Source organism: Hypanus sabinus, chromosome 9 (assembly GCF_030144855.1).
Source record: "Hypanus sabinus isolate sHypSab1 chromosome 9, sHypSab1.hap1, whole genome shotgun sequence".
Taxonomy (NCBI): domain Eukaryota; kingdom Metazoa; phylum Chordata; class Chondrichthyes; order Myliobatiformes; family Dasyatidae; genus Hypanus; species Hypanus sabinus.
In genome coordinates this window covers 11,560,440-11,586,337 of record NC_082714.1, presented here as the reverse complement: position 1 = coordinate 11,586,337, position 25,898 = coordinate 11,560,440, and the positions used below count along the sequence as shown (strand labels likewise).

The window sequence follows — 25,898 nt, the reverse complement described above, 5'->3', positions numbered from 1 at the left end:
TATGGATATTATATTCTGTATCCATACTTTATGTTTTATAGAATTCTTTATTGGATGTTTGTTGTTTTGGTGCATGTCGTCCAACACACTACAGGAAATTCCTAATACCTGTAAATATGTATGGAGAGTAAGGTTGATCCTTGATCTTTGAAAAATGATACATAAAGTGACAAACACCCAGCGTACAGAAGAAGACCAACTGCACAAATGAAAAAGATAGTACTGAGAACATGAGTCTGCTGTGGGTGCTTCTGTTTCCTCCCACAGACCAGAGGCATACCAGCTGGTAGATTACACGCACAAAATGCTGGAGGAACTCAGCAGAGCAGGCAGCATCTATGGAAAAGTGTACAGTTGATGTTTTGGGGCCGAGACCCTCCTTCAGGACTGGAGTAAAAGATGAGAAGTCAGAACAAGGTGATAGGTGAAACCGGGAGAGGCGGAGGGGTGATGTAATGAGCTGGGAAGCTGATAGGTGAAAGAGATAAAGGGCTGGAGAAGAGGGATTCTGATAGGAGAGGGTAGAAGACCATGCAAGAAAGGGAAGGGGGGAGGAGCACCAGATGGTAGGTTAATTAATTATTGTAAGTTGTCCCACGATTTTGGGTTGATTGCTGGATGGTGTAGCTTGAAGAGCCATAAAGGCCTATTCCATGCAGTCTCAACAAATAAAAAATAAATGAAACCATCAGAAACAGTACTTTGACAAGTCAGCTAATAACAATATATAAATAAGTAAATAAATGATGCTGAGAATATGATTGTAGGGTCCTTGAAAGTGAGTCTGTATGTTGTGGAATCAGTTCAGATTTGAGATGAAAGAAATTATCCATGCCAGTTCAGGAGCCTGATGTTTGTAGAATCAGACAGCATGGCCATAGGCCATCCGGTCCATCACAGCCATGCTAACCAAATTCGTATTAATCCCTTCTGTGGGACCTCTTGAGAAGGTGCATTAAGTTAATGGCGATGTTCAAGGCAAGTTTACCTTCGTGATTGAATTAATAGCTCTGCTAGGTATCTGGAGAAAGTTCTAATATGAAACAGAATTGACTCGAGAGCATGACTGCGGGAACCTAATTTCAAAATCTACGGGAAACAGGACTGATGGGATGACTCTACCAGGAGGCAACATAGATGCAGTGGACCAATTGGCCTCCTGAATGGTACCTGTGATTCCATCAGCACGTAATTGTCCAGAGGCTCTCTCTTTACCTCTCCTTCTCCAGGCACACAGCAATCTCGAGAACCATTTATCTGGATACATTCCACAGTGCTCATTCTGGGACTTCTAACCAGCACGTGTTTCCACAATGAAAACATTCCTACTTCTGGCATACTCCTTTCCAGAAAAAAAAATCCAGTGTAGTTACTCTCACTCTGCAGCCAACGAGGGAGGTGTGAAAATTGTTCCACTCAATATGCTGTGAGGTACCTTGGCAGGGACGTAAAGAAAGCACTAAAGCAAATAGTTTCACATACTGTACAAATGTCTGGATTTAACATTTATGTTGGATCCTGGAAATTTATTATGCAGATGAAGGCCATTTGGCCCATCAAGTCTCATCTGGCTTCAGAGGAACTATACAGCTTACCCCCCCAACTTAACTCTCTCGGTTCTGCCTCGATCCAAATACTCTTTAACTCTACTCAGGATTTATTTATTTCTTTAGAGAGATTTAAATATTTATTTACAGATTCAGGGTGAAACAGACCCTTCTGGACCAATGAGCCACACTGTCAGACAGACAGACATACTTTATTGATCTTGAGGGGAAATTGGGTTTCGTTACAGCCACACCAACCAAGAATAGAGTAATATAGCAATATAAAACCATAAATAATTAAATAATAATAAGTTAATCATGCCCAGTGGAAATAAGACCAGGACCAGCCTATTGGCTCAGACTGTCTGACACTATGAGGGAGGAGTTGTAAAGTTTGCTGGCCACAGGTAGGAATGACTTCCTATGACACTCAGTGTTACATCTCGGTGGAATTAGTCTCTGGCTGAATGTACTCCTGTGCCTAACCAGTACATTATGGAGTGGATGGGAGTCATTGTCCAAGATGGCATACAATTTGGACAGCATCCTCTTTTCAGACACCACCATCAGAGAGTCCAGTTCCACCCCCACAACATCACTGGCCTTACGAATGAGTTTGTTGATTCTGTTGGTGTCTGCTACCCCAGCACACAACAGCAAACATGATAGCACTGGCCACCACAGCCTCGTAGAACATCCTCAGCATCTTCCGGCAGATGTTAAAGGACCTCAGTCTCCTCAGGAAGTAGAGTCAGCTCTGACCCTTCTTGTAGACAGCCTCAGTGTTCTTTGACCAGTCCAGTTTATTGTCAGTTCATATCCCCAGGTATTTGTAATCCTCCACCATGTCCACACTGACCCCTTGGATGGAACCGGGTCATCGATGCCTTAGACCTCCTCAGGTCCACCACCAGCTCCTTAGTCTTTTTCACATTAAGCTGCAGATGACTCTGCTCGCACCATGTGACAAAGTTTCCCACCGTCGCCCTGTACTCAGCCTCATCTCCCTTGCTGATGCATCCAACTATGGTTGAGTCATCAGAAAACTTCTGAAGATGGCAAGACTCTGTGTTGTAGTTGAAGTCTGAGGTGTAGATGGTGAAGAGAAAGGGAGACAGGACAGCAATTCACTAGCCTAATCACAGGGCAATTTAAACTGACTGATTAACTTACTAATTGGTAGGTCTTTGGACTTTGGGAGGAAACTGGTGCACCAGGAGGAAACCCACGCAGTCACGGAGAGAATATACAAACTCCTTACAGATGGCACTGGAATTGAACTCTGAACTCCAACATCCTGAGCTATTATAGCATGGCAACAACTGCCATGCTACTGTGAGGCTCCTTACCATTCCTTAGGGTACTGAGTTTCAAACCCTGCCATGGTCCAGGTGAAAGAAATAGCCCCACCCCTCTGCTCTCCTACCCTCCCTTCCAAATCTTTATGCTGAGTGCCCCAAGTCTATGCACCTGAATTATTTTTATTCCCAGTCTTTTCCAAGGCTGAATTGAGCAAGAGGTACTAGGCTAGATGGTTGTCTGTCATGACCGACAATGACAGGAAGCCTGTGCGAAAGAGTTTTTAAAGTGGAGGAGCTGTTGCAATGAGGCAGTTCCACTCTCTCGACCTCAGATGTCCAGCTCCAGTGGTACAAACAAGCATCACAAACTGGGACAACCACAAACAAGAGAAAACCTGCGGATGCTGGAAATCCAAGCAACACACACAAAATGCTGGAGGAACTCTGCAGGCCAGGCAGCATCTGTGGAAAAAAATACAGGTGACATTTCGGGCCGAGACCCTTCGGCAGGACTGGAGTCTTCCTTGGTTGCAGTGGATGTCCGTGACGTCTTCTGTGCCTTGTCACGCCCTTTGCTCTCCGTGGAGTGTTACAGGACTGCCTTCCTGGCCATTGGATCTCATTATAGATTTCACCCACCCCGACCACCCAAGCTGACTACACATGCAAGTACAGGCATGTCCCTCTCTCACTGGTTTTGGGGTCTGCCAGCTACCCTCACCTGGTTTAGCCCACCTGTCGAAGCATGTACCAGGATGTGGCTCCTATCGCATGCAAACATTTACTTGGAACCACGGGTAAGAGCTGAGTGTCTAGTGGGGACCAAAGGTGAGTGAGCTGCCTCAGATTGGACAGCACAAGCCCCTTCATCAGAGGCGTTACCGTTCCTTGCACCCCCCCCTCCCCATTGCAATCATGGATTACAGGAGGAATGGAGACAGGCTCTTCCTAATCGACATCAATGGATCTGCATTTTAGAGGGTGAGTAGTTTCAAGATCCTCAGTATACACATCACTGATGATCTCACCTGGACTGTACACACAGGCTGTGTGGCAAAAAAAATATAACAGTGCCTCTTCCACCTCAGGCGACTGAAGAAGTTCAGCACAGGCCCCCAGATCCTCGAGACTTTCTACAGGGGCACCACTGAGAGCATACTGACTGGCTCTGTCACTGCCTGGTATGGGAATTGCATCAACCTTGATCGCTGGGTACTGCGGAGAGTGGTATGAACAGCCCAGCGCATCTGTGGATGTGAACTACCCTCCACTGAGGACATTTACTGCAGCAGGTGCAGAAAGAAGCCCTGGAAGATCATCAGGGACACCAGTCACCCCAAACGTAAACTGTTTCAGCTGCCTCTGTTTGGCAAACAGTACCGCCGCATTAAAACCAGGACCAACAGGCTACGGGACAAATTATTTCTACAAGCCATTAGACTTATAAATTCACATGTCTGCACATTGCGACAGTCATAACACAAAGGTTTTTACTCCCTCATGTCATGGGATGGATGTAAGATTTAAGTAAATTGAAATTCATTATGTGTAGACTAGCACTGCACAGGATACCAGCCATACATATCCCTGCTAATGAAGCAGAATTCAGGTTGACCTGAGCTGGGTGGAAAAACAAATTTATAACTCCTGAGTTTCTGCAAAACATTTTGTATTTTGATAGTGACCTCGACACCCCACTTAGAATATCTCAAGCGCTTCACAACCACCACTATTATCAAGGCTATAGAGTCATAGAAAACTACAGCACAGAAGCAGGCCCTTTGGCCCATCTAGTCCATGCTGAACCATTTAATGTACCTAGTCCCATCAATCCAGACCAAAGCCCGCCATACCCCTCCCATCCTATCCAAACTTCTCTTAAATGTTGAAATCAAAATCGTATTTGCCATTTGCACCAGCAGTTCGTTCCACACTCTGAGTGAAGAGGCTCCCCCCTGCCCGTGTTGTGCATAGCAAGCTGCCACAAATCGGGAAAGTGGCGATACCAAATGGTCTGTTTCTGATTGATGTTGGGAACATATTGACCTTCATTCTCAGCATACTTGTAACTGCTCCAAATAAATTAAACTGTTGCTTTGAAGTAGGTACAGTCTCAATCATAGAAGACAGAACAGTACAGAACTGGAATTGGCCACTCGGCCCATCTTCTCCATACTGATCACGATGCCAGATTAAACTGATCCTTCTGCCTACACACCATCTATATCCCACTGCTCTCTGCATATTCTTGTTCTTGTCTAAAAGCCACATTTGCTTCCACTCCCTCCCCGGCAGTATATTCCGGGTACCCCACACTGTCTGTGTTAAGAAAAAAAACTGTCCAGCACATCCTCTTTAAACATCCCCCTCTCCCCTTACTTTCCAATCCACATTTGTCCTTGCGAAGATGCTGGTGAGCTGCCTTCTTGAACCTCTCTGGACATCGAGGTGTGAGTAGTGATGCTCTGTCAATAACCACAAAAGACTGGAAGGCTTTCATTAGCAGTAAAACGAAGCACGTCCATGCCGGATGACTGTCCTGGACAGTGGGAGGAGCAGTGACACAATCACCTTTATCCAGGGGAGCCACAGGAGCAGTCAGCAGAGGGGCGTGTCCAGACAGGTATACATGGATTACCACAGGTAGGCTGACAATATTATTACAACGGGAGATCCAGGAATTTGACCTAGTGATAGTGAAGTTACAGCAATATATTTCCAAGTCCGGATGGCATGAGGCTTGGAGCGTCTCTGCCAGATTGCGCTATTCCCCGTGCTTTTGCTGCTCTTGTCCTTCTGACTGGTCAACTTTGTAGGTTTGGAGGGTTCTGTCTAAGAACTCCCAATGCATCTACATGAAATGCTGTGGGGAAAGGAGCATCCATCATCAGAGATCCCCACCAGCCAAGCCATGCTCTCTTCTCACTGTTACCATCAGGTAAAAGATACCAAAGCCTCAGGATTCACACCACAGGTTCAAGAACAGTTATTACCCCTCACCCACCAGACTCTTGAATAAAAGAGGATAACTACAGTCACATGCCCCGTCATTGAAATGTTCCCACAACCAATGATCTCACTTTAAGAACTCTTTATCTCATGTCCTGTAATTTACTTATATTTGCATTTGCAGTTTGTTGTCTTCTGCACTCTGGTTGATCTTACATTAACCTTGTTATAGTTACTATTCTATAGATTTGCTGAGTATGCCTGCAGGAAAATGAATCTCAGGGTTGTTGCAGTACTTTGAAAATAGAATTTATTTTGAACTTTGAGTGGCCACAGAGCATCCTATAGATGGTACAACTGCTCAGGTTTATTATCTCTGACCTATGTTGTGAAATGTCTTGCTTCACAGCAGCAGTACAGTGTAATGCATAAAAAATAATACAAAGAGGGCAAATATAAAGTGTTCAGGGGTTAGTTCATTGTCCATTCAGAAATCTGATGATGGAGGGGAAGAAGCTGTGACTGAAACATCGAGTGTGTGTCTTCAGGCTCTTACAACTCCTCCCTGATGGTAATAAGAAGAGTGCTTTTCCTAGGTGGTCGGGGTTGCAAAGTTTACAGACAATGTGAAGATAGATGGATGGGCAGGTAGTTTTGAGGAAGTAGAGATGCTAGAGAAGGACTTGGACAGATTTGGAGTATGGACAAAGAAGTGGCAGATAGAATGCAGAGTCAGGAATTGTATGGTCATGCATTTTGTTGGAAGAAATGAAAGGGTTGACTATTTATTAAATGGAGAGAAAATACAAAAAACTCAGCCCCAGAGGGATGTGGGAGGCCTTGTGCAGGATTTTCTAAAGGTTAACTTGCAGGTTGATTCTGTGGTGAGGAAGGCAAATACAATGTTAGCATTAATTTCAAGAAGATTAGAATATAAAAGCAAGGATGTAATGTTGAGACTTTATAAAGCACTGGTGCGGCCTCACTTGGAGGTATTGTCAGCAGTTTTGGGCCCCTTATCTTAGAAAGGACATACTGAAGCTAGAGAGAGCTCAAATAAGTTCACAAAAATGATTCCAGGATTGAATGGCTTGTCATATGAAGAGCGTTTGATGGCTCAGTGCCTCTATTCACTAGAATTCAGAAGAATGAGTGGTGCCCTCATTGAAACCTATTGAATGGTAAAAAGCCGAGATAAAGTTGATGTGGAGAGGATGTTTCCTATGTTGGGAGAGTCTCAGACCAGAGGACGCAGCCTCAGAATAGAGGGGCGTTCTTTCAGAATGGCATTGAGAAGCAATTTCTTTAGCCAGAGAGTGGTGAACCTGTGGAATTCTTTGCCGAAGGCAGCTGTGGAAGCCAAATCTTTGTGTATATTTAAGACAGAGTTTGATGGATTCTTGATTTGTTAGGGCATGAAGGGATATGGGGAGAAGGCAGGAGATTGGGTCTGAAAAGAAAATTGGATCAGCCTTGATGAAATGGTAGACCAGACACGATGGGCCAAATGGCTCCTACGTCTTATGGTGTCATGGCCTAAAAGCATAGCTATGTGCAGGAATTTAATTATGAATGTTTTTGGAAGGGAGCGTGTTACGTTCTGTAACTTCAAAATATTAACTTAATTCAAAGAAACTCAAGGGAGTCCAAAAATTCAGGCATAACTTTGTCTTTATTTAAATGAGGTGCACACGTATCAAGTGGTAGCGTGATGGTGTATGCAATTAACGTATTTTTACATATAACCATTAATTTATTATTTAAATAGGCAAAAATGCTTATTCAAAGAAAGTATATACCTCCAAGATTACTCAAATATTATTGAAATATATAAATACACAACAGAGTGCTGAAGCATACCAAATATTTTGGGGAGGGTAGAAAGTATTCATGAGTAATGTATCATAACTTTGTTCATCTGACTGTCATGCATAAATATAAATTTTCCTTTTAATTTTTCTCAGTAACCTTCCGGTCTCTTCACTGGTCCCTCTGAGTGGAGAGAGTGTGGCGGCCGGCATCGTCTCCAGTATAATCATCTACCCGATCTATCTAATCATAGTTCTCCTCTTCCGCAAGTCCCGGAGCAGGGTAAGCTCAAGCATCCCACACCCGCGGTGAAATCCTTTCCATGTGCGGAATGACTGTTTATCACCTATCGTTCATTGTTTGGAACTCTTTACCCACTTTACCAAACTCCCAAATTCCATGGCCACTTCACTAGGTACACTTGTACACCTGCTCATTAATGTAAATATCTAATCATGTGGCAGCAGTTCAATGCACAAAAGCTCCATGGCAAAGAGGTTCAGTTGTTGTTCTGACCAAACATCAGAATGGGGAAGAAGTGTGATCTCACTGACTTTGACCATGGAATGATTGTTGGTGCCAGACGGGGTGATTTGAGAATCTCAGAAACTGCAGAACTCCTGGGATTTTCACACACAACAGTCTCTAGTGTTTACAGAGAATGGTGCAAAAAAGCTAAGGGAAAATCTAGTGAGTGACAGTTCTGTGGCTGCACCTTGATAATAAAGGTCAGAGAAGAATGGCCAGACTGGTTCAAGCAGACAGGAAGATGACGGTATCTCAAAAAAAAAAACACAAATTACAGCAGTGGTGTACGGCATAGCATCTCTGAACACACCACGTGTTGCACCTTGAAGAGGATGGTCTAGAGCTGCAGAAGACCATGAACACACACTCAGTGGCCACTTTATTAGGTAAACCTGTACATCTGCTTATTAATGTAAATATCTAATCAGCAAATCTTATGGCAGCAACTTAATGTATAGAAGCATGAAAACATAGCCAGGTGGTTCAGTTGTTGTTCAGACCAGACGTCAGAATGGGGAAGAAATGTGAGCTAAGTGAATTTGATTGTGGAATGATTGTTGATGCCAGATGGGGTGGTTTGAGTATTACAAAAACTGCTGATTTCCTGGAATTTTCACACACAACAGTCTCTAGAGATGACAGAGAATGATGTGAGAAACAAAAAAAACATCTGGTGAGCAGCATTTCTGTGGGTGGAAAATGCCTTGTTAACAAGAGATGTCAGAGGAAAATGGCCAGATGGGGTCAAGTGGACAGGAAGATGACAGTATCTCAAATAGCCACGCGTTACAACAGTGGTGTGCAGAAGAGCAGCTCTGAATGCACAACACATGACACCTTAAAGTAGATGGGCCACAGCAGCAAAAGACCACAAACAGACATTCAGTGGCCATTTTGTTAAGTAAAAGAGGTACCTAATAAAGTGGCTACTGAATGTAGATTTCAAAGTTAAAAATTTTAAAATTGAACTTTTGAATTTTATATTCATATAATTGAACATTCCAGAGGACATGTTGCTTCTTGTGCCCTTGACTATCTGTACTAGACTGTAATCTAGAGATGGTTTATTAATATCATCATCACCATCACACATACTGAGATACAGTGAAACGGTTTTGACTTACATGCCTTCCAAACAGACCATGTCTTACATCAGTACATTGAGGTAGTACAAACTGAAGCAGAATATAGTGGAGATGCAATAATTTCTGTAGACACTGAAAATCTTGAGTAATGCACACAGGCTTGAAGGAAGGGCATAGAGTCACAGAGAACGACAGCACAGAAACAAAGCTTCATCCCGTTTATTCCGTGCCAAGCTATTACAGGTGTCCCCCGCTTTTCAAACGTTCACTTTACGACAGCTCGCTGTTACGAAAGACCTACATTAGTACCTGTTTTCGCTAACCAAAGAGGATTTTCGCTTTTACGAGAAAAAGATGCCCACTTTATATGTGTGTTTACCCCGAGAAAGACTACAATGACCGTGAAACCTTGTGCGGGCAGTTGTTTGCGCATGCGTGTATGTGCCTATTTTTTTTCCCAAATCGACTTTGGCTCGCTGTCTATCCAATTTTGGTAAGTGAAACTACACCGTACATACAATATTTCTACTTTATATAGGGTGTATATTTATCCTATCATTCCTGCTTTTACTATGTTAGTGTTATTTTAGGTTTTATGTGTTATTTGGTATGATTTGGTAGGTTATTTTTTGGGTCTGGGAACACTCAAAAATTTTTCCAATATAAATTAATGGTAATTGCTTCTTCACTTTACGATATTTCAGTTTACAAACGATTTCATAGGAACGGTCTACCTTCGGACTGTGGGGGAAACCTGTATTCTGCCTAGTCCCATTGACCTGCTCCTGCACCATAGCTGCCCATTTCCTTTCTATGCACGTACCTATCCAAACTTCTCTTAAATATTCAAATCGAACCTGCATCCACCTGTTCCACTGACAGATCGTCTCACATTTGCACCACCCTCTGAGTGATGAAATACCCCCTCAGGATTTCACCTGTCACCCTTAACCCATGAACTCTAATTCTAGTCTCGCAAAACCTCGGTGAAAAAATCCTGCTTGCATTAACCCTATCTATACTCCTCATAATTTTGTTTTCCTCTATCAAATCTCCACTCATTCACCAATACACCAAGGAATAAAGTTTTGGGTCTTGGCCCTGAAACTTTGACTGTTTATTTCCCTCCATTGATGCTGCCTGACCTCCTGCGATGCTCCAGCACTTTGTGTGTGATGCAGAATTTGGTGATACTTTTACAGAGAAAGTGTAGCACAGGTAGGCAAATTCTGGTCAGCAGTGAGGTGGACTGGGAGATCAGGAGTTCATTTTTTAAGGTACAAGAGGTCTTTTTGGGTCTGATCACAGTGGGATAGAAGCTCCATTTGAGTCCTGTGGTAAGGGCTCTCAGACTTTTCTATCTTCAGACTGACAGGAGCGGGGAGAAGAGAGAGTTAATGGTCTGTGAGTGGTGGTTGGTTATGTTGGCTGCTTACCTGAGGCAGCGGGAAGTGTAGATGGAGTCAGTGTAGGGAAATGGAGAGGATGAGTGCCAGGGCTGTGGTTTCCTATTCCTGAGGCTCGTGACAGACTCCCTAATAAAGTCCTACTGCCGTTGCCGTGGCAACCCTTCCGCGATCAGCAACTGGGTCTTGGGCAGCGGAAACCAGGGGCCACCCTGCTTGACTGCCAACGTGCAAAAGAAAGTAGACACCAGAATCAGAATCAGATCTGATATTACCGGCATATGTCATGAAATTGGTTGTTTGCGACAGCAATACATAATAATAAAAAACTTTAAATTACAATAAGTGTATATATTAAAAAAAATTAAATAAGTAGTGCAAAAAGAGAAGAAAAATACTGAGGTAGTGTCCGTAGGTTGGTTCTTTAAACATTCAGAGATATGATGGTGGAGGGGAAGAAACTGTTCCTGAAATGTTGAGTGCTTGTTTTCAGGCTCCTGTACATCCTCTGTGATGTTAAGAATGAGAAGAGGGCATGCCCTGGGTGATGCGGGCCCATAGTGATGGATGACACCTTTTTGAGGCATTGCCTTTGGTAGTTGACCTGGGTGCTGGGGAGCTAGTGCCCATGAGAGAGATGACTGAGTTTGCAACTTACGGCGTTTTTTTCTTTTCCTGATATTCCCATTGTTCCCATCAGGAAAGAGGTACAGAAGCCTGAAGGTACACACAGCATTTCATGAACAGCTTCTTCCCCTCTGCTATCCAATTTCTAAATGGACATTGAGCCCATGAACACTACTTCACTACTTTTTATTTCTGTTTTTGCACTATTTATTTTAATTTTACTATTTAAAATACATATATATACTTACAGTAATTCATTTTTTCTATATTATGTATTGCACTGTTCTACTGCTGCAAAATTAACGAATTTCATGACTTTTGCTAGTGATGATAAACCTGATTCTGATTCCTTTGCACTGGTCTCTCTATACCACACTGTGACGGAACCAGTTAGAATGCTCTCCAACGTACAACTGTAGAAACTTGGCGAGTGTCTTTGGTGACATACTAAGTCTCTTTAAACTCTTAATGAAATACAGCCAGCCATTTGTGCATAAAAAAAAGTCGTCCCTCAAGTTCCTAATAAATCTTTTCCCTTGTTGGATTCTGAAGTTTTTGATCCAGGATTCTTCAGAAATCAAGAATGAGGCATAAAGCTTATTGAGAATTACAGGAACAAAGAAGGTGGGATGTAAGATGAATCAAGAGGGAGAGGGAGGGAGAGAGGCATAGAGGAGAGAGAGAGAGAGGGTGAGTTGGGGGAGAGATGGCAAAGGGGAGAAACGGGAAGGGGTGAGGTGAGGGAGAGAGACAGATGGGGAGAGAGGGGAAGAGAGGGACAGAGAGAAAGAGATAGAGAGGGGGACAGAAGAAAGAGAGCGAGAGACCCTAGTGGCAGAGAAAAAAATAAAGCGGAAAGAGTGGAGACAAAAGTGAATGAGAAAATGAGAATCAGGCCTTCTTGAACCTGATTGCTAACTCCATTGAATTTCTATAGATAAGATTAAACCAATGAGATTGTTCCTATTCAAATAGTGCAATACCCACAACTGCAACTAAGTTGTTACAAAATCAACTGCAACCACTCACAAACTCACTGAGCAATTACCTGTATATAGGCAGTTATATAAAAATGCAAACAAGCATAAGAAAGCTAAATGACAAGGAAAATAACAATTCTACAGCCTAATCCAATACCCTGTTACCTTAAACCTTATGCCCCCAAGTTCCTGATCCCCAAAAGCTGGGAAAAGCACTCTATGCAGCATGATAACTTAGCAGTTAGCGTAATGCTTTATAGTGCCAGTGATTGGGGTTCAATTCCTGTCGCTGTCTGTGAGCTGGTTTTTCGTTCTCACCACCACTATGCTGGTCTCCTCCAGGTGCTCCGGTCTTCTCCCACATTCCAAAGTCATATAGGTTAGGGTTAAGAAGTTATGGGCTTGCTATGTTGCCACTGGAAGCGTAGCGCTCTTGCTGGCTTCCCCCAGCACATCCTCAAACTGTGACGTGAATGCCACACTTCTCTGTAAGTTTCAATGTTTTGAGGTGTCCTTGCACCTTATTGTACACCTTCTCTATGACTGTAACACTTCATTCTGCATTCTGTTATTGGCCCTTGTACTAATTCAGTGTGCATTGTTGTGATGGAATGAACGTATGCATAGCATGCTAGACAAAGTTCTGCACTGCAACATGTGATATTATTAAATCAATTTATTTTGTGTATCTAATGAGATAGCTCTGGTAGAGAGCAGCCAGGGAGGTACAGATCCAATTTTTTTTTCTGCTCTAGCCTTTGCATGGCCCTTCAAGAAGGAATCCATGAAGTTCCCAAGCCAGCGTTCCTCAGTGCACCTCTTAATTCCCTTCTCCCATTTAAGATGATCCATGCAGCTTTACTCATCTCTTTACCAGACAATGTGGAGCAGATCAGAATGAGATATGTTATTACTGACTCAGTTGTACTGTGCAAAAGTCCTAGGCAAGTATATAAAAGCCCCTTTCTTTCTTCCTACCCACATATTCGGACAGTCCTCCAACTCCAGACAAGCCTCCATTCTCAAGTGGATTCTAATCTTCATTTACAATACCATTCAAAAAGACTTTTGTGCCTCAGACAAATATTTGCCTGAGGCAAATATATATAGCTAGGGAGCTTAAGACTTTTACACAATACTGTAGTAATTTTATGTATTGCACCGTACTGCTGTTGCAAAAAACCCCACAAATTTCATGACATATGTGAGTGATGATAAACCTGATTCTGATATGGGTCTCTATTGTAGACTGAGCAAGGAAACAGAGCAGGGAGAGGGGAATCAAGGTTGGGAAAAGGAGGAGAGGGAGTGGGAAGCACCAAAAAGACATTCTGTAATGATCAATAAACCAATTGTTTGGAATCAAATGACCTTGCCTGGTGCCTCAGGGCCGGGTGTGTCTACACCCATGCTCCCCTCACCCCTGGCATTCCTTCTCTGCCACCTCTCCCACAGCACTCCACCCTCACCATTCCCAACATCCTTTGCTCCCATCAGATTTTCAAACTCGCTCTCTGCTCCACGATCACAAATACAGTTTACAGTTTGGTCCAAAAGATATATATATTGTCTTAGATTCAAAAAGTGGAAGGGAAGGGGCTGTTCCTGTGTGGTCAAGTATGGGTCTCCAGGCTCCTGTACATCTCTGCTGATGATAGAAATGGAGAAACCAGAAGAGGGTCTGTCCCATTTGGTAAGGGTCCTGATAATGATCTTCTTGAGTTTCTGCCTCTCGGAGATGTCCACGATGGTAGAGTTTGTGCCCATGATGGAGCTGACTGAGTCTGCAGCACCCTGTGATTCTGTGCAGCCATGCCCAAGCCTGCATGCCAGTCAGAATAGGGGCAGATTGCACCCCACTCCAGAGAAGCCAGCTTTAAGATTGGGGTTTAATTCCCACCACTGTCTGCAATGAGATTATACATTCTCCCCGTCACTGTGCGGGTTTCCTTCCACGTCCCAGAGATGCACGTTGAGGGTTAGTGAGCTGTGGGCATGCTATGTTGGCACCGGCAGTGCGGCCACGCGTTTGGCCTGCCCAATTCACTCTTTGCTGATTGGATTTACTGTAAACAATGCACTTCATGGTACGTTTTGATGTTCATCTGACAAATAAAGCTCATCTTTAAAGAATGCTCTCCACTGTACATCTGCAGAGATCTGTACATTAGTGTTCACCTTGTGGCTTATTACATCATTTATTTTATTTTATTTAGAGACACAGCACTGAATAGGCCATCCCAGCCCTGTGAGCCACATCAACCCGGCAACCCCCAATTTAACCCTAGCCCAATCATGGGACAATTTACAAAGACCAATTAAACTATTAACCGGTATGTCTTTGGACTGTGGAAGGAAACCGCAGCTCCCGAAGAAAACCCATGCATTCCACAGAGAAGACAAACAAACCCCTTACAGATGATGTTGAAATTGAACTCAAACTCTGACATCCTGAGCTTGCAATAGCATCACGCTAACCACCACTCTCCCATGGAACCTATATTAGGTTGATAACATTTACGAGAAGCACTTTGGGGACAGTTTACTTCTCAAAAATAGTATGTAAATAAAAGCTGTTGTTAGTATAGGATGATTGAAAGGTAGAACGCTCCAATTAATTCCACACCCTGCCCTTTTCCCAGAGCCTGTACATTTTTTCCTTTTAAAGTATTTCTTCAATTCTCTACTGAATCTTGTTCCAACGCCCTCTCTGGCAAAGTGTGCTCCAAAGATAACATTGTCCTGAATAAAAATTAATGTTTCCCCATGTCACCTCTGATGATTTTGCCTATTGCTTTAGCTCAGTTCTTTCTGTTACTCACCGTTCTGTTACTGAACCTTTTCCATTACTGATCCTTCCCATTACTGACCCTTCAGTTACTTTCCCTTCTGTTACTGGCCCTTAAATTACTGACCCTTCTGTTACTGGCCCTTGTGTTACTTATCCTTCTGTAAACTACAGAGCGACCTGTCAGTTTGTGACAGCCTCTTAAATTGAAGCAGGGATCATACTCTTCAGTAGCTGGAGTTCCCTCTCTGAATAACTAAAACATTCTTTGTTTCTTTAAAGAGAACTTCCTTTTGCTAAGCAGCCACTGAAGAATGTGGAACACAGAACTATGCACTCCCTGGCCACTTAGGTGGCTCCTATACCTAATAAAGTAGCCACTGTATGTTTGTCTGCTGCTGTTTCCCATCCATTTCAAGGTTCGACATGTTGTGTGTTCAGAAACGTCCTTCTGCACACCACTGTTGTAACATATGGTTATCTGAGTTACTGTCACCTTGAACCAGTCTTGTCACTCAACCTCTGACCTCTCTCGTTAACAAGGCATTTATGCCAACAGAACTGCCGCTCACTGGGTGCTTTTTGTTTCTTGCACCATTCTCTGTAAACTTTAGAGTCTGTCATCCATGGAAATCCCAGGAGATCAGGAGTTTCTGAGATACTCAAACCACCCTGTCTGGCACCACCAGTCATTCCACGGTTGAAGTCACTTAGATACATTTCTTCCCCATTCTAATGTTAGGTCTGAACAACAACAGAACCTCTTGACCACGTCTGCATGCTTTTATGCAGTGAGTTGTTGCCACATGATGGGCCGACTAGATAATTGCATTAATAAGCTGGTGTACAGGTGTACCTAATAAAGTGGCCACAGAGTGTAGAGGAAAATATAGAGACACCAATATTTGTACTGGAACAAAGTAAAGAATAAACATTATTATTGTGCTCCCAAATCGTGTCTGTTGCTATCTCGATAAAGTGTGGTAGGAAATTTGAAAAGATAAATTGACAGCACTTTCTGGCTTAGCGGAGCAGATAATGCAACTGCTTCATAGCCACAGGTTCGATCCCGACTTCGGGTGCTGTCTGTGTGGAGTTTGCATGATCTCCCTGTGACAGTGTGTATTCCCCAAGCGGCTCCAGTTTCCTACCGTGCCACAAAGGTGCACCGGTTGCTAGGTTAATTGGTTGCTCTAAGTTGCCCCTTTACTGTGTTTAGGTGAATCAAAGGTGGTGATAGGTCAGTGTGTAGGAGTGAGATAGGATAACAGCCTCTCGCTCACCATCAGTAAAACTAAAGAGCTGATGGTTGACTTCAGGAACGGGAAGGAGAGCGAACATGTGCCAACCTTTATTGGGGGATCAAAGGTGGAGAAAGCAGATTTAAATTCCTGGGTGTTGGACAACTCATTCTGGGCCCAGCGCATAGATATAATCACAAAGAAGGCCCCAAAGCTTTTTGCTTTCTTAAAAGTTTAAGGAAGTTTGGCTTTCTTCCAAACATTATATATATATCCTGTAGCAGCTGATGGTGCAGTGGCATCAGCACTGGTCTCCAGGCTGCTGGTTCAAATCCAGCCAGCTCCTTGCACGCTGGGTTAAGGGTTGAGCTAGCAACCCAGCCTTGTAAATAACAGACAAAATGCTAAAGAATTGGCACCAGGTGTAGAGAGGAATAACAACAAGATGTACTTTTGAAAACATTGTGACTGGCTGCATCATGGCTACTCAGAGAGGTAAAATAGCAGGAACAGGCATTGTCCAATGCTTCATGGACACAAGCATCCCCACTATTGGTAATAGGGGCAGGAGGTGCTGCCTCAATTTGCAACTGTCACCACACGTTCCAACGCTAACATAGAGAGCCCTCAGTGTTCAGCAGAACAACACAGAACTCAACAAACGGAACACACAAGCCTTTTTCCTCAGACTCACCCACCCACACACGCAGATGGTCCTCCAACTCCAGGACAACCTGTAGTCTTACATGAGTTCAAAGCTTCACTTACTGTACAGTGCAAAAGTCTTACCTTCATCATCTTCATTATCTTCATTAGTACTAAATCTTCAATACAAAACTGAACTCTCTGAATCCTTGTGTGTAATTCCAGTCTAAAGTCCCATCAATGACCAAGTCCTGTCTAGTTAATTGCATTACTTCAGTAGTAACTGCTGTACCCCCAGTCCCTGCTCCCCAACACATTCCTAAGTTACCATGCATTTATCAAACAAAAGGCCTCAGTTGGAGGAAGTCTCAAGATTGAGGTTCAAGGCAACAGTGAAGCCATTCTAAATTCAACGGGCTTCCACAATTCGTTTTTCCTGCAGGCAGCAATGACTGACTCAGGTCCACTTGAATCGAATGTGCTGGAAATCGATGACTACGTCGATCCCTCGACAGCTGGCAGTTCCTTCCTGACCTTCGCTGACAACCTGGAGGAGGTGAGTGAGAACAGGGTGCGTTCTGCAATTAATATTTAACACCAGCTAATCACAGGACTGTAATTAGGCCAGGGTTAAATTGGGGGTTGCTGGGCGGCACAGCCTATTCCACACTGAATCGCTAAATAAAAGATTTCATTTTAAAAGACTCAATTTCTTTTCTCTTTGCAGGATTACAAAGAGAAGCTAAAGACTGACCTATATGCAAAGGGGTGAGTATGTGGCAACTGCTTGTTTCTGAATATTACTCGTATTTTTTCAGTTAGGATAAAGGAATTGAACTAACCATTGATCTATCTTTGCTGAGATCTGTGTGAAACTTTCCCTTTCCTGAATTGAATCATACCTTGATTTGTTGTCATAACCAAATACTTTGGTTTCTTACAGAGTCAAACCCACCTTGAGGATACCTCTCAATCATCTGATTTCAAGTCTGAATGTCACCTACATTTCTGAGGGTTATTACAAAATCAGTCCCTTAACGTTATTACCACTCAACCACCAGACTCTTGTACCATCGACTTCACTAAACTTCAGTCACCCGTCATGGAACTGTTCCCACAGCCTATTGACTCACTATCAAGGACTTCATCTCATGTTCTTGATATTTATTGTTTACTTATTTTTTATTACTGTTTTGTTTTTTTTTCCCTTCTTGTATTTGAACAATTGTTGACTTTTGCACATTGGTTGTTTATCCATCTTGTGGTCTACAGTTTCCCATTGACACCATCATGTTTCTTTATATTTATTTTGAATGCCACAAGAAAGTGAAAATATGCAATTATTGATTATAAATTTACTTAGAATTTTGATTTTGAGGCTATCCACCAGTCAGCTAATCAATGAGCTAACCCCATTTCCCAAGGGCCCTCAAATATTTGGCAAACTTAGATCCATCCATCTTTAATTTCTAATCAGAGACTGACCAGGTATCATTTGCAATGTCAAATTTCTCCCTTTCTCTGGAGGTTCAATATTTTTCGGAGGTTCACCACTGCTCAGATATTATTACTTCACATCATTATTTTGCAGGACCTCATGTGGGAGAGTCATGTCACCTTTATTAAAGTTCAAAGTAAATTTATTATCAAAATACATATATGTACACCATATACAACCCTGAGATTAATTTTCTTGCGGGCATACTCAATATATCCTTAATCGAATAGTAACCATAATAGAATTCATGAAGGACTGCACCAACTTGGGCATTCAACCAGTGTGCAAAAAAATATCAAACTGTGCAAATACAAAAAGAAAGAAATGATAAAAAATAAATAAACAGTAAATATTGAGAACATGAAATGAAGAGTCATTGAAAGTGAGTCCATAGGTTGTGGGAACATTTCAATGATAGGTTCAGTAAAGTTGAGTGAAGGTATCCCTTTTGGATTTAGAGCCTGCTAGTTGAGCCCTGATGAAGGGTTCGACCCGAAACGTCAACTGTGCTCTTTTCCATAGATGCTGCCTGACCTGCTGAGTTCCTCCAGCATCTTGTGTGTGTTGCTCTGGATTTCCAGCATCTGTAGAATTTCTCTTGTTTGCGTTGTGGAGCCATAACTGTTCCTGAACCTGGTGTCATGAATCTGGAGGCCCCTGTACCTCCTTCCCGACGGCAGATCATATGCTGGGTGGTGGGGGTCTCTGATGATTGAAGCTGATGATGGGTACTAAAAGTCAAAAGTCTCAGCAGAGGATATACTTCTTGTGGGATTCTATCTTCTCCAGAACACACTGGTGTGATTCTACACTGCCTAGATAGAGAGCATCTTCTCATCAGCCATTACTGCCTGGTTTGGTACAGCACCCTCTCGCAGTATAAAAAAAACCCATCAAGATAGCATAAAAAAACTGATGGGCTGCAGTCTACCATCCCTTCAGGACTTGCATGTGCAGGAAAAATCGTTTCAGACGCTACCCACATTGCAAACTACCTTTTCCCAAAGCTCCCTTCTAGAAAGCATTATAGGGCTATTAAAACAAAAAAAAAATTATACCATCTTCAAAGATCACCCAGGCAAATAATCTGATCAACCATTCTAGTTAGCCACCCCACCCCCCTCTATCCATTACACCCATCATTGCACTCTAAACACTTCAATCCACCTTTTATAATGCTGTTTACATTGTAAATACATGCTGGTATTTAAGTACTTATGCTCATTTTATTCCATATCTGTGCTTCTAATTGTATTTTATATAATTCTTTATTTCTTATAAGTACTGAATGTTGTTTTTGTTTCATGTCACACCCTAACCAACACACCACAGCAGTTTCTTAATCCATGTAGATGTATGTGTCGAATAAAGTTGATCCCTGGTCCCTCATCTGTCCACAGCCTGCCTAGCTGGCCCGCTTACAACAGCTTGCTGAATTGGCCAGACCTGCTGAATGATCAGTCCATTATAGAAAGCAATGTTCCGAAGCTAAGGAGAGGCCGAGGAACCCGTCACCTCGGACTCGAGGCACAGCTGACCTCAGACGATGAGCCACTCTCGCTTGTCTATGATCAAGCCAGGGCCAAAGCCCTCTCTGCTTCAGGTGAGCCTGTAAACCGGCCAGGGATATCCGTGAGTGGAGAACCGATAGTTGACACTACAAGTCCAGTAGGGAAGTCAAAGACCACGGTCTGCAAATCCACAAGTAGCTGAAGGCCAGAGACGGCATCTCCTGGGGGTGGAGGGCTCTGTGTTTGTGTGAGTTGGGGGGGAAGAACAAGGCTTGTTTTGCCATTGTTGTTTTGTTGTTTATTGTCCTCTGTTTTTGTTGTGGACGTGCCATATCAGTGCCGGAAAGTGTGGCGAATCTTGTGAGCTGCCCCATTGCATCTTTAAGTTGTATTGGTTGTTAACCCATTCAACATATTTCACTATACAGTACTGTGCAACAGTCTTAGGCACGTATACAGTACATAGTTAGGGTTCCTAAAACTCTTGCACAGTACTGTAGTAATTTGATGTATTGCACTGTAGCGCTGCTGCTGCAAAAAAAGCTGATTTCATGACGCTGTGTGAGTGATGATAAACTTGATTCTGATATGGGTCTCTGTTGTGGACTGAGAGTGGAATCATGGTTGGGAAAAGGGGAAAGGAGAGAGAAGGGGGCAGGAAGTACCAGAGAGACATTCTGTAATGATCAGTAAACCAATTGTTTGGAATCAAATAACCTTGCCTGGGTGTCTCAGGGCTGGGTATGTCTGCACATGTGCCACCCCCATCCCTGGCATTCCTTCTCTGCCACCTGTCCCACACCCCTCCCACAGTGCTCCACCCTCGCCATTCCCAACATCCTTTGCTCCCACCAGATTTATAAATTTGCTGTCAGCTCCACATTGACAAATAGAGTACTGGGCAAAAGTCTTAGGCATCTTAGTTATTTATATATATACACACACACCTGAGACTTTTGCACAATACGTTTTGATATACATGTGATAAATGAAATGGATCTGAATCTGAGAACTCACTGGAGTCCCAATTCATCCTCTGGCAGAATACTAGAGAGCATCAAGTTGTTTTGAAAGGCAAGAAGACCCAAAGCAGTTAGAGGACTAACATCTGCTTATGAAGTCCTGACTGACTCCAATCTGTTTGCATTTTTCCCACCAGATGAGCACCTGATACAGCAAATGAGCTTTTCTGGGAATAATGAGGTGTCAACCTCACATGACAGTGGCCGGGTCTCTCTGGATGTCGAGAGTCACCTAATATCTAATCTGTGAGTATGTTCTGAAAGTTTGCCCCTGTACTAGTCCTGACCCAGTTAAGCTTTCAATAGCTGAGAGTCTCGGGAGATTGAAATGAAAACTTCTTTGATGAATGTCCAAAAAATGACTTCAAGACTACTAGATTTTCTTTCATATGTGTATCATCGCTCTTGAATATTTGCAAGAAAGAAGAACGTGAGCTCAATATAAAATTGTTATGGCACAGAGGCAATTCAGTCCATCAATCTATGCTGTCCCAACAATCTCATCAGTCCCTTTCTTTCTCCAAAGTCCTTAATAATATAATCCCTTGTGTCTATCCAGTTCCTTCTTGAGAGCTGTAATTTCAGCACATCAAACATAGATGCAAAGCTGCTTATTTTAAATAGTTCAGTGGCTTTGTTTAAAAATTATTGTATAATGAATTAAGGCAGCAATGCAATGCATTAATGTAATGCAATAGTGCAGTAATGACGCGGTTTAGTTATGGGACAGATATCCAACTTATTTACGCAGTTAAGTCCATCACACCTACTGGGACTTAACCATTGACAGTAACTCACCAGTGTCCTCTGTCCTGGCCAGTATTTCATGTTGTCTCAGGTGTATGTCCATTTTCGAGAATTCTTCCTGTCCCAGGTATGAGGTATTTGGAGCTTCTGTTGCCGTTTCTGAAGCTCTGGGTTTTTATGGGATGGAGTTGTTAGACCAATGCTCAACCCTCCTCGTTGTGCAGTCAGGCTTGAGACCATCCATGGCCAGTACAGACAGACTGTAACCTCTGGAGATGATTCCTTTCTTCTCAGAGATCGCACAGATGCTGCTCGACAAGCTTGGGTTCCTCCAGCGGATTGTTCACAACTCTTGTACAATGTTACCTAATGAGGAAACCCATGAAGAAGGTCTGTCTGTATGAAGTTTGTGCATTCTTCTCGTGACCGAGTGGGTTTTCTCTGGGTGCAATGGTTTCCTCCCATATTCCAAAGATGGACATTGCAATTGTCTTTTGATTAGATTAGTGTTAAATAAATGGGTTCCTGGATAAAGGCCAACACACCAACCTTCTTAAAAACCCTATCAACTTGTGCGACAACTTTGAGAGATCTATGGACGTGGAGTCCATGATCCCTCTGTTCCTCCACACTGCTAAGAATCCCTTGATTAACCCTGTATTCTGCCTTCAAATTTGACCTTTCAAAGTGAATCACTTAATGTTTTTCCGGGTTGAACTCCAGTCCTGTATAAATGGGTATTAACAGAGGGTCTGTCTATAGCACCAGTTGTACTGGCATTGCATCCCATAACTTCCAAATGCAATTCCAGAGATTCCTAGAACAGGTTCGTGTATGGAAATGAGGACTCACACCCTTGTGTTGGGATTTGCTGAGGTATCTCAACAGAACGGCTTTGCTAATTTTTCTTTTTAATGCCTTTATCTTTTTCTTCTTCAGAACGGAGATAATCAGTGGGAATGAAGAGCTGCCAACAGAGGCAGCAATTTTGCACAAGTCTGGTGACTTTGGTCATGTCATTCGGCCTACTCAAGGTATTGGAAGACTGGCCACCACCAGAAGAATAGGTAAGTGCACCATGTCCTGCTCCAGAATAAGGAAACCGCCTAATTTTAAGGAACTTTACTCTCTGAAATTTGGTTGAGATATTCATGTCATTGTCCCCTCCCCTAAATCTCCCATTACAGTCCACATCCTCTATGAAGAATTCTCCAGAGCTATTGGTAGATGTCATTGTATGTAGTTGTAAACGTTGTACTTAGTGCCATCCCATCTCCAGAGGAGAAAAAACCCTTCCATTAACCTTGGCTGTGCATGGTGTTGGGTCTGTTGATTTTGTGATCCAGAGGTTCTCCGGAAGTCAAGAATGAGGCATAAAATTTGTTGCAATGGTCAATGATAAAGTGAAATAAGAACAAAGAAGTAGTGAGCATCTTATCCAAAACCTAGCTCAAACTAAAAAGGTAACAGCATTGCAGTAATAAAAATTAACCTATAAAATTCAGATTCTAAGTTTTTGTTTTCAATGGGATGATATGCATCCAGATTGCTGCAGAAAAACTAAGTTTCTGAAAAAATACAGAAGCAACTATACTACAACTACTGGAAAATTCATTGAACAATTACAACTACACTTAATGGCTACTTTATCAGGAACCTCTTGTACCTAATTGCCCACTGAGAGTTTGTGGTCTTCTGCCGCTGTAACCCAATCACTTCAAGATTCAACATGTTGCGCATTTAGAGATGCTGTCCTGCACACCACTGTTGTAACACGTGGTTATTTGAGTTACTGTCGCCTTCCTGTCAGCTTGAACCAGTCTGGCCATTCTCCTTTGACCTCTCTCATTAACAAGGCATTTTCACCCACTGAACTGCCGCTGATGGGATTTTTTTGGGTTTTTTGCCCCCATTCTCTGTAAACTCTAGAGACTGTTGTGTGTGAAATACCCAGGAAATCAGCAGTTTCTGAGTTACTCAAACCACCCCATCTGGCTCCAATCATTCCACAGTCTAAGTCACTTAGATCACATTTCTTCCCCATTCTGATGTTTGGTCTTGACCACGTCTGCATGTTTTTATGCATTGAGTTGCTACCACATGATTGGCTGATTAGATATTTGCATTAATGAGCAGGTGTGCCTAATAAAGTGGACATTGAGGGTATATAGGTGATTATATAAAATACAAAGAGGCATAAGAAAGATTAAAGCACAAGAAAAATAAAAACTGCACTCTAGTCCAACGATGTGGAGAAAGTCTGAAGTCGCGAGAGTGTGCACGTTGGAATCTGGAGTAACGAACAAAATGGGAGAACTCAGAACATCAGGCAGCCTGTGAAGGCCAAGGGCCTGTTGTCCTTTCAAGTGGAGACCCTTCATCTGCAATGACAGTAGAGGGGAAATATCGGAGGAGGAGAAGGGACTGTCCTGGTGGAGAGGCTTGTGAGTTCCTACAATCCCAAGAGCAATGCTGCCTAGAGTTCAGCTGACTGCCACTTAGCTCCTGGTGAGGTCACACATGGCGGTAATATCAAGGAGGAGGTTCCGGTCCGAGAGCGATCCAACCAAGACCTCAGCAGTGAATCTGGTGGGAGATCATTTCACATCACTACAGAAGCGAAGGCAGAGGAAAGCTACAACAGTGAAGGGTCCCCAGTCAACTTTCACTCCATGCCACTGGTCCCTGAGCCCGATCTGTCAAGGACTGTGGTGGCAACCCATGCATCAGCCTCCCTGTGTTAGGCAAAGTCACGCACTGGTGTGTTCTATTAACGGAATCCACCCTAACATCCTGGATTACGTCCCATGGCAATCAGTAGGGCTGATGGGGGCAGGACTGTGAGATCTGGAAGCCCCTCAAAACTCTTGGATCCCAAATCTGCCTCTACAGACACCTGAAGACCCACCAATAGACAACCCCTTAGCAGAATATCATACTTGACTTGAGTGGTTGCACTACTGCTAGAGAGCAGTTGCGTGCACACAATGCTGGAGGAACTCAGCAGGCCAGGCAGCATCTAGGGAAAGAGTACAGTGGACATTTCGGGCCAAAACGTTGACTGTTTACTCTTTTCCTAGATGTTGCCTGGCCTGCTGAGTTCCTCCTGCATTTTGTGTGCGTTGCTCAAATTTCCAGCATCTGCAGATTTTCTCTTGTTTTAGAGAGGAGTTAGCCAGTATAAAGAGGTAAGGAGGAAGGGGTGAAGCAAGAGCTGGTGAGTGATAGAGATGAAATAAAAATCCTAAATATCAACAGTTCGTTTACCCCCACAGATGCCACTTGACCCATTGAGCTCCTCCAGAAGGTGGTTATGGGGGAGAATTTCTTTCAGATCTCCAGTGAAAGATTGAGTGTGCTACCCACCCATCCTTCAGGAAATCATGCAAAGGGCTACTTTGTCTCTCTGGAGGGCATAGAGTCACAGAGTAGAACAATACAGAAACAGGCCCTTGGGCCCATCTAGTCCATGCCAAAACCATTTAAACTGCCTACTTCCAACAACCTACACTGGGACAATAGCTCTCCATATCCCTACTATCCATGTACCTATCCAAACTTCTCTTAAACTTTGAAATCAAGCTCACATGGATCACTTGTGCTGGCAGCTCATTCCATACTCTCACAACCCTCTGTGTGAAGAAGTTTTCCTTCATGTTCCCCTTAAACTTCTCATCTTTCACCCTTAAGCCATCACCTCAGGTTGTAGTCCAATCCAGCTTGAGTGGAGAAACCCTGCTTGCATTTACCCTATCTATACCACTCAAAATTTTGTATAGCTGGTACCTGTGGAAATTCCAGCCACCTATCCATCCTGTGTATCCAAGTTGGCAATATAGTCCTTCTCTTCAGTGGTTAAGTTAATGGTTTTGTAACCAGAGGTTTGGATCATTGAACCAAAAAAATGACTTCAAATCCCACACACCACAATGGATTCTAAAGCTAGTTTTAGTAGGTGGGATATTGTTGGATTGGACCATAAAACACAGGAGCATATTTAGGCTATTCGCCCATCAAATTTGTTCCGCCATCGTATCATAGCTGATTTATTATCCCTCTCAACCCCATTCTCCTGCCCTCTCTTTTAACCTCTGATGCCCTGACTAATCAAGAATCTATCAACCCTCATTTTAAATACATCCCAACGACGAGCAGATTGAAATGTTAATTACCCACTGTAAATTGCCCCCACTGTGTGTGGGTGAGTGTTAGAA

The 25,898-nt window shown here is 43.1% G+C and overlaps 1 protein-coding gene across 2 annotated transcripts in view; it reads left to right on the top strand.

The window, feature by feature from the left end:
• The window catches only part of pkd1a (polycystic kidney disease 1a), a 272,402-nt gene that overhangs the window by 192,722 nt on the left and 53,782 nt on the right, over window positions 1-25,898 (top strand). For both annotated transcript variants that reach the window (XM_059979055.1, XM_059979056.1), the window contains exons 31-36: window positions 7,762-7,888; window positions 17,349-17,462; window positions 17,634-17,674; window positions 19,805-20,007; window positions 21,075-21,183; window positions 22,624-22,751. In XM_059979055.1, coding sequence (XP_059835038.1) covers window positions 7,762-7,888; window positions 17,349-17,462; window positions 17,634-17,674; window positions 19,805-20,007; window positions 21,075-21,183; window positions 22,624-22,751 — 722 coding nt within the window. The remainder of the gene's footprint in view (window positions 1-7,761; window positions 7,889-17,348; window positions 17,463-17,633; window positions 17,675-19,804; window positions 20,008-21,074; window positions 21,184-22,623; window positions 22,752-25,898) is intronic.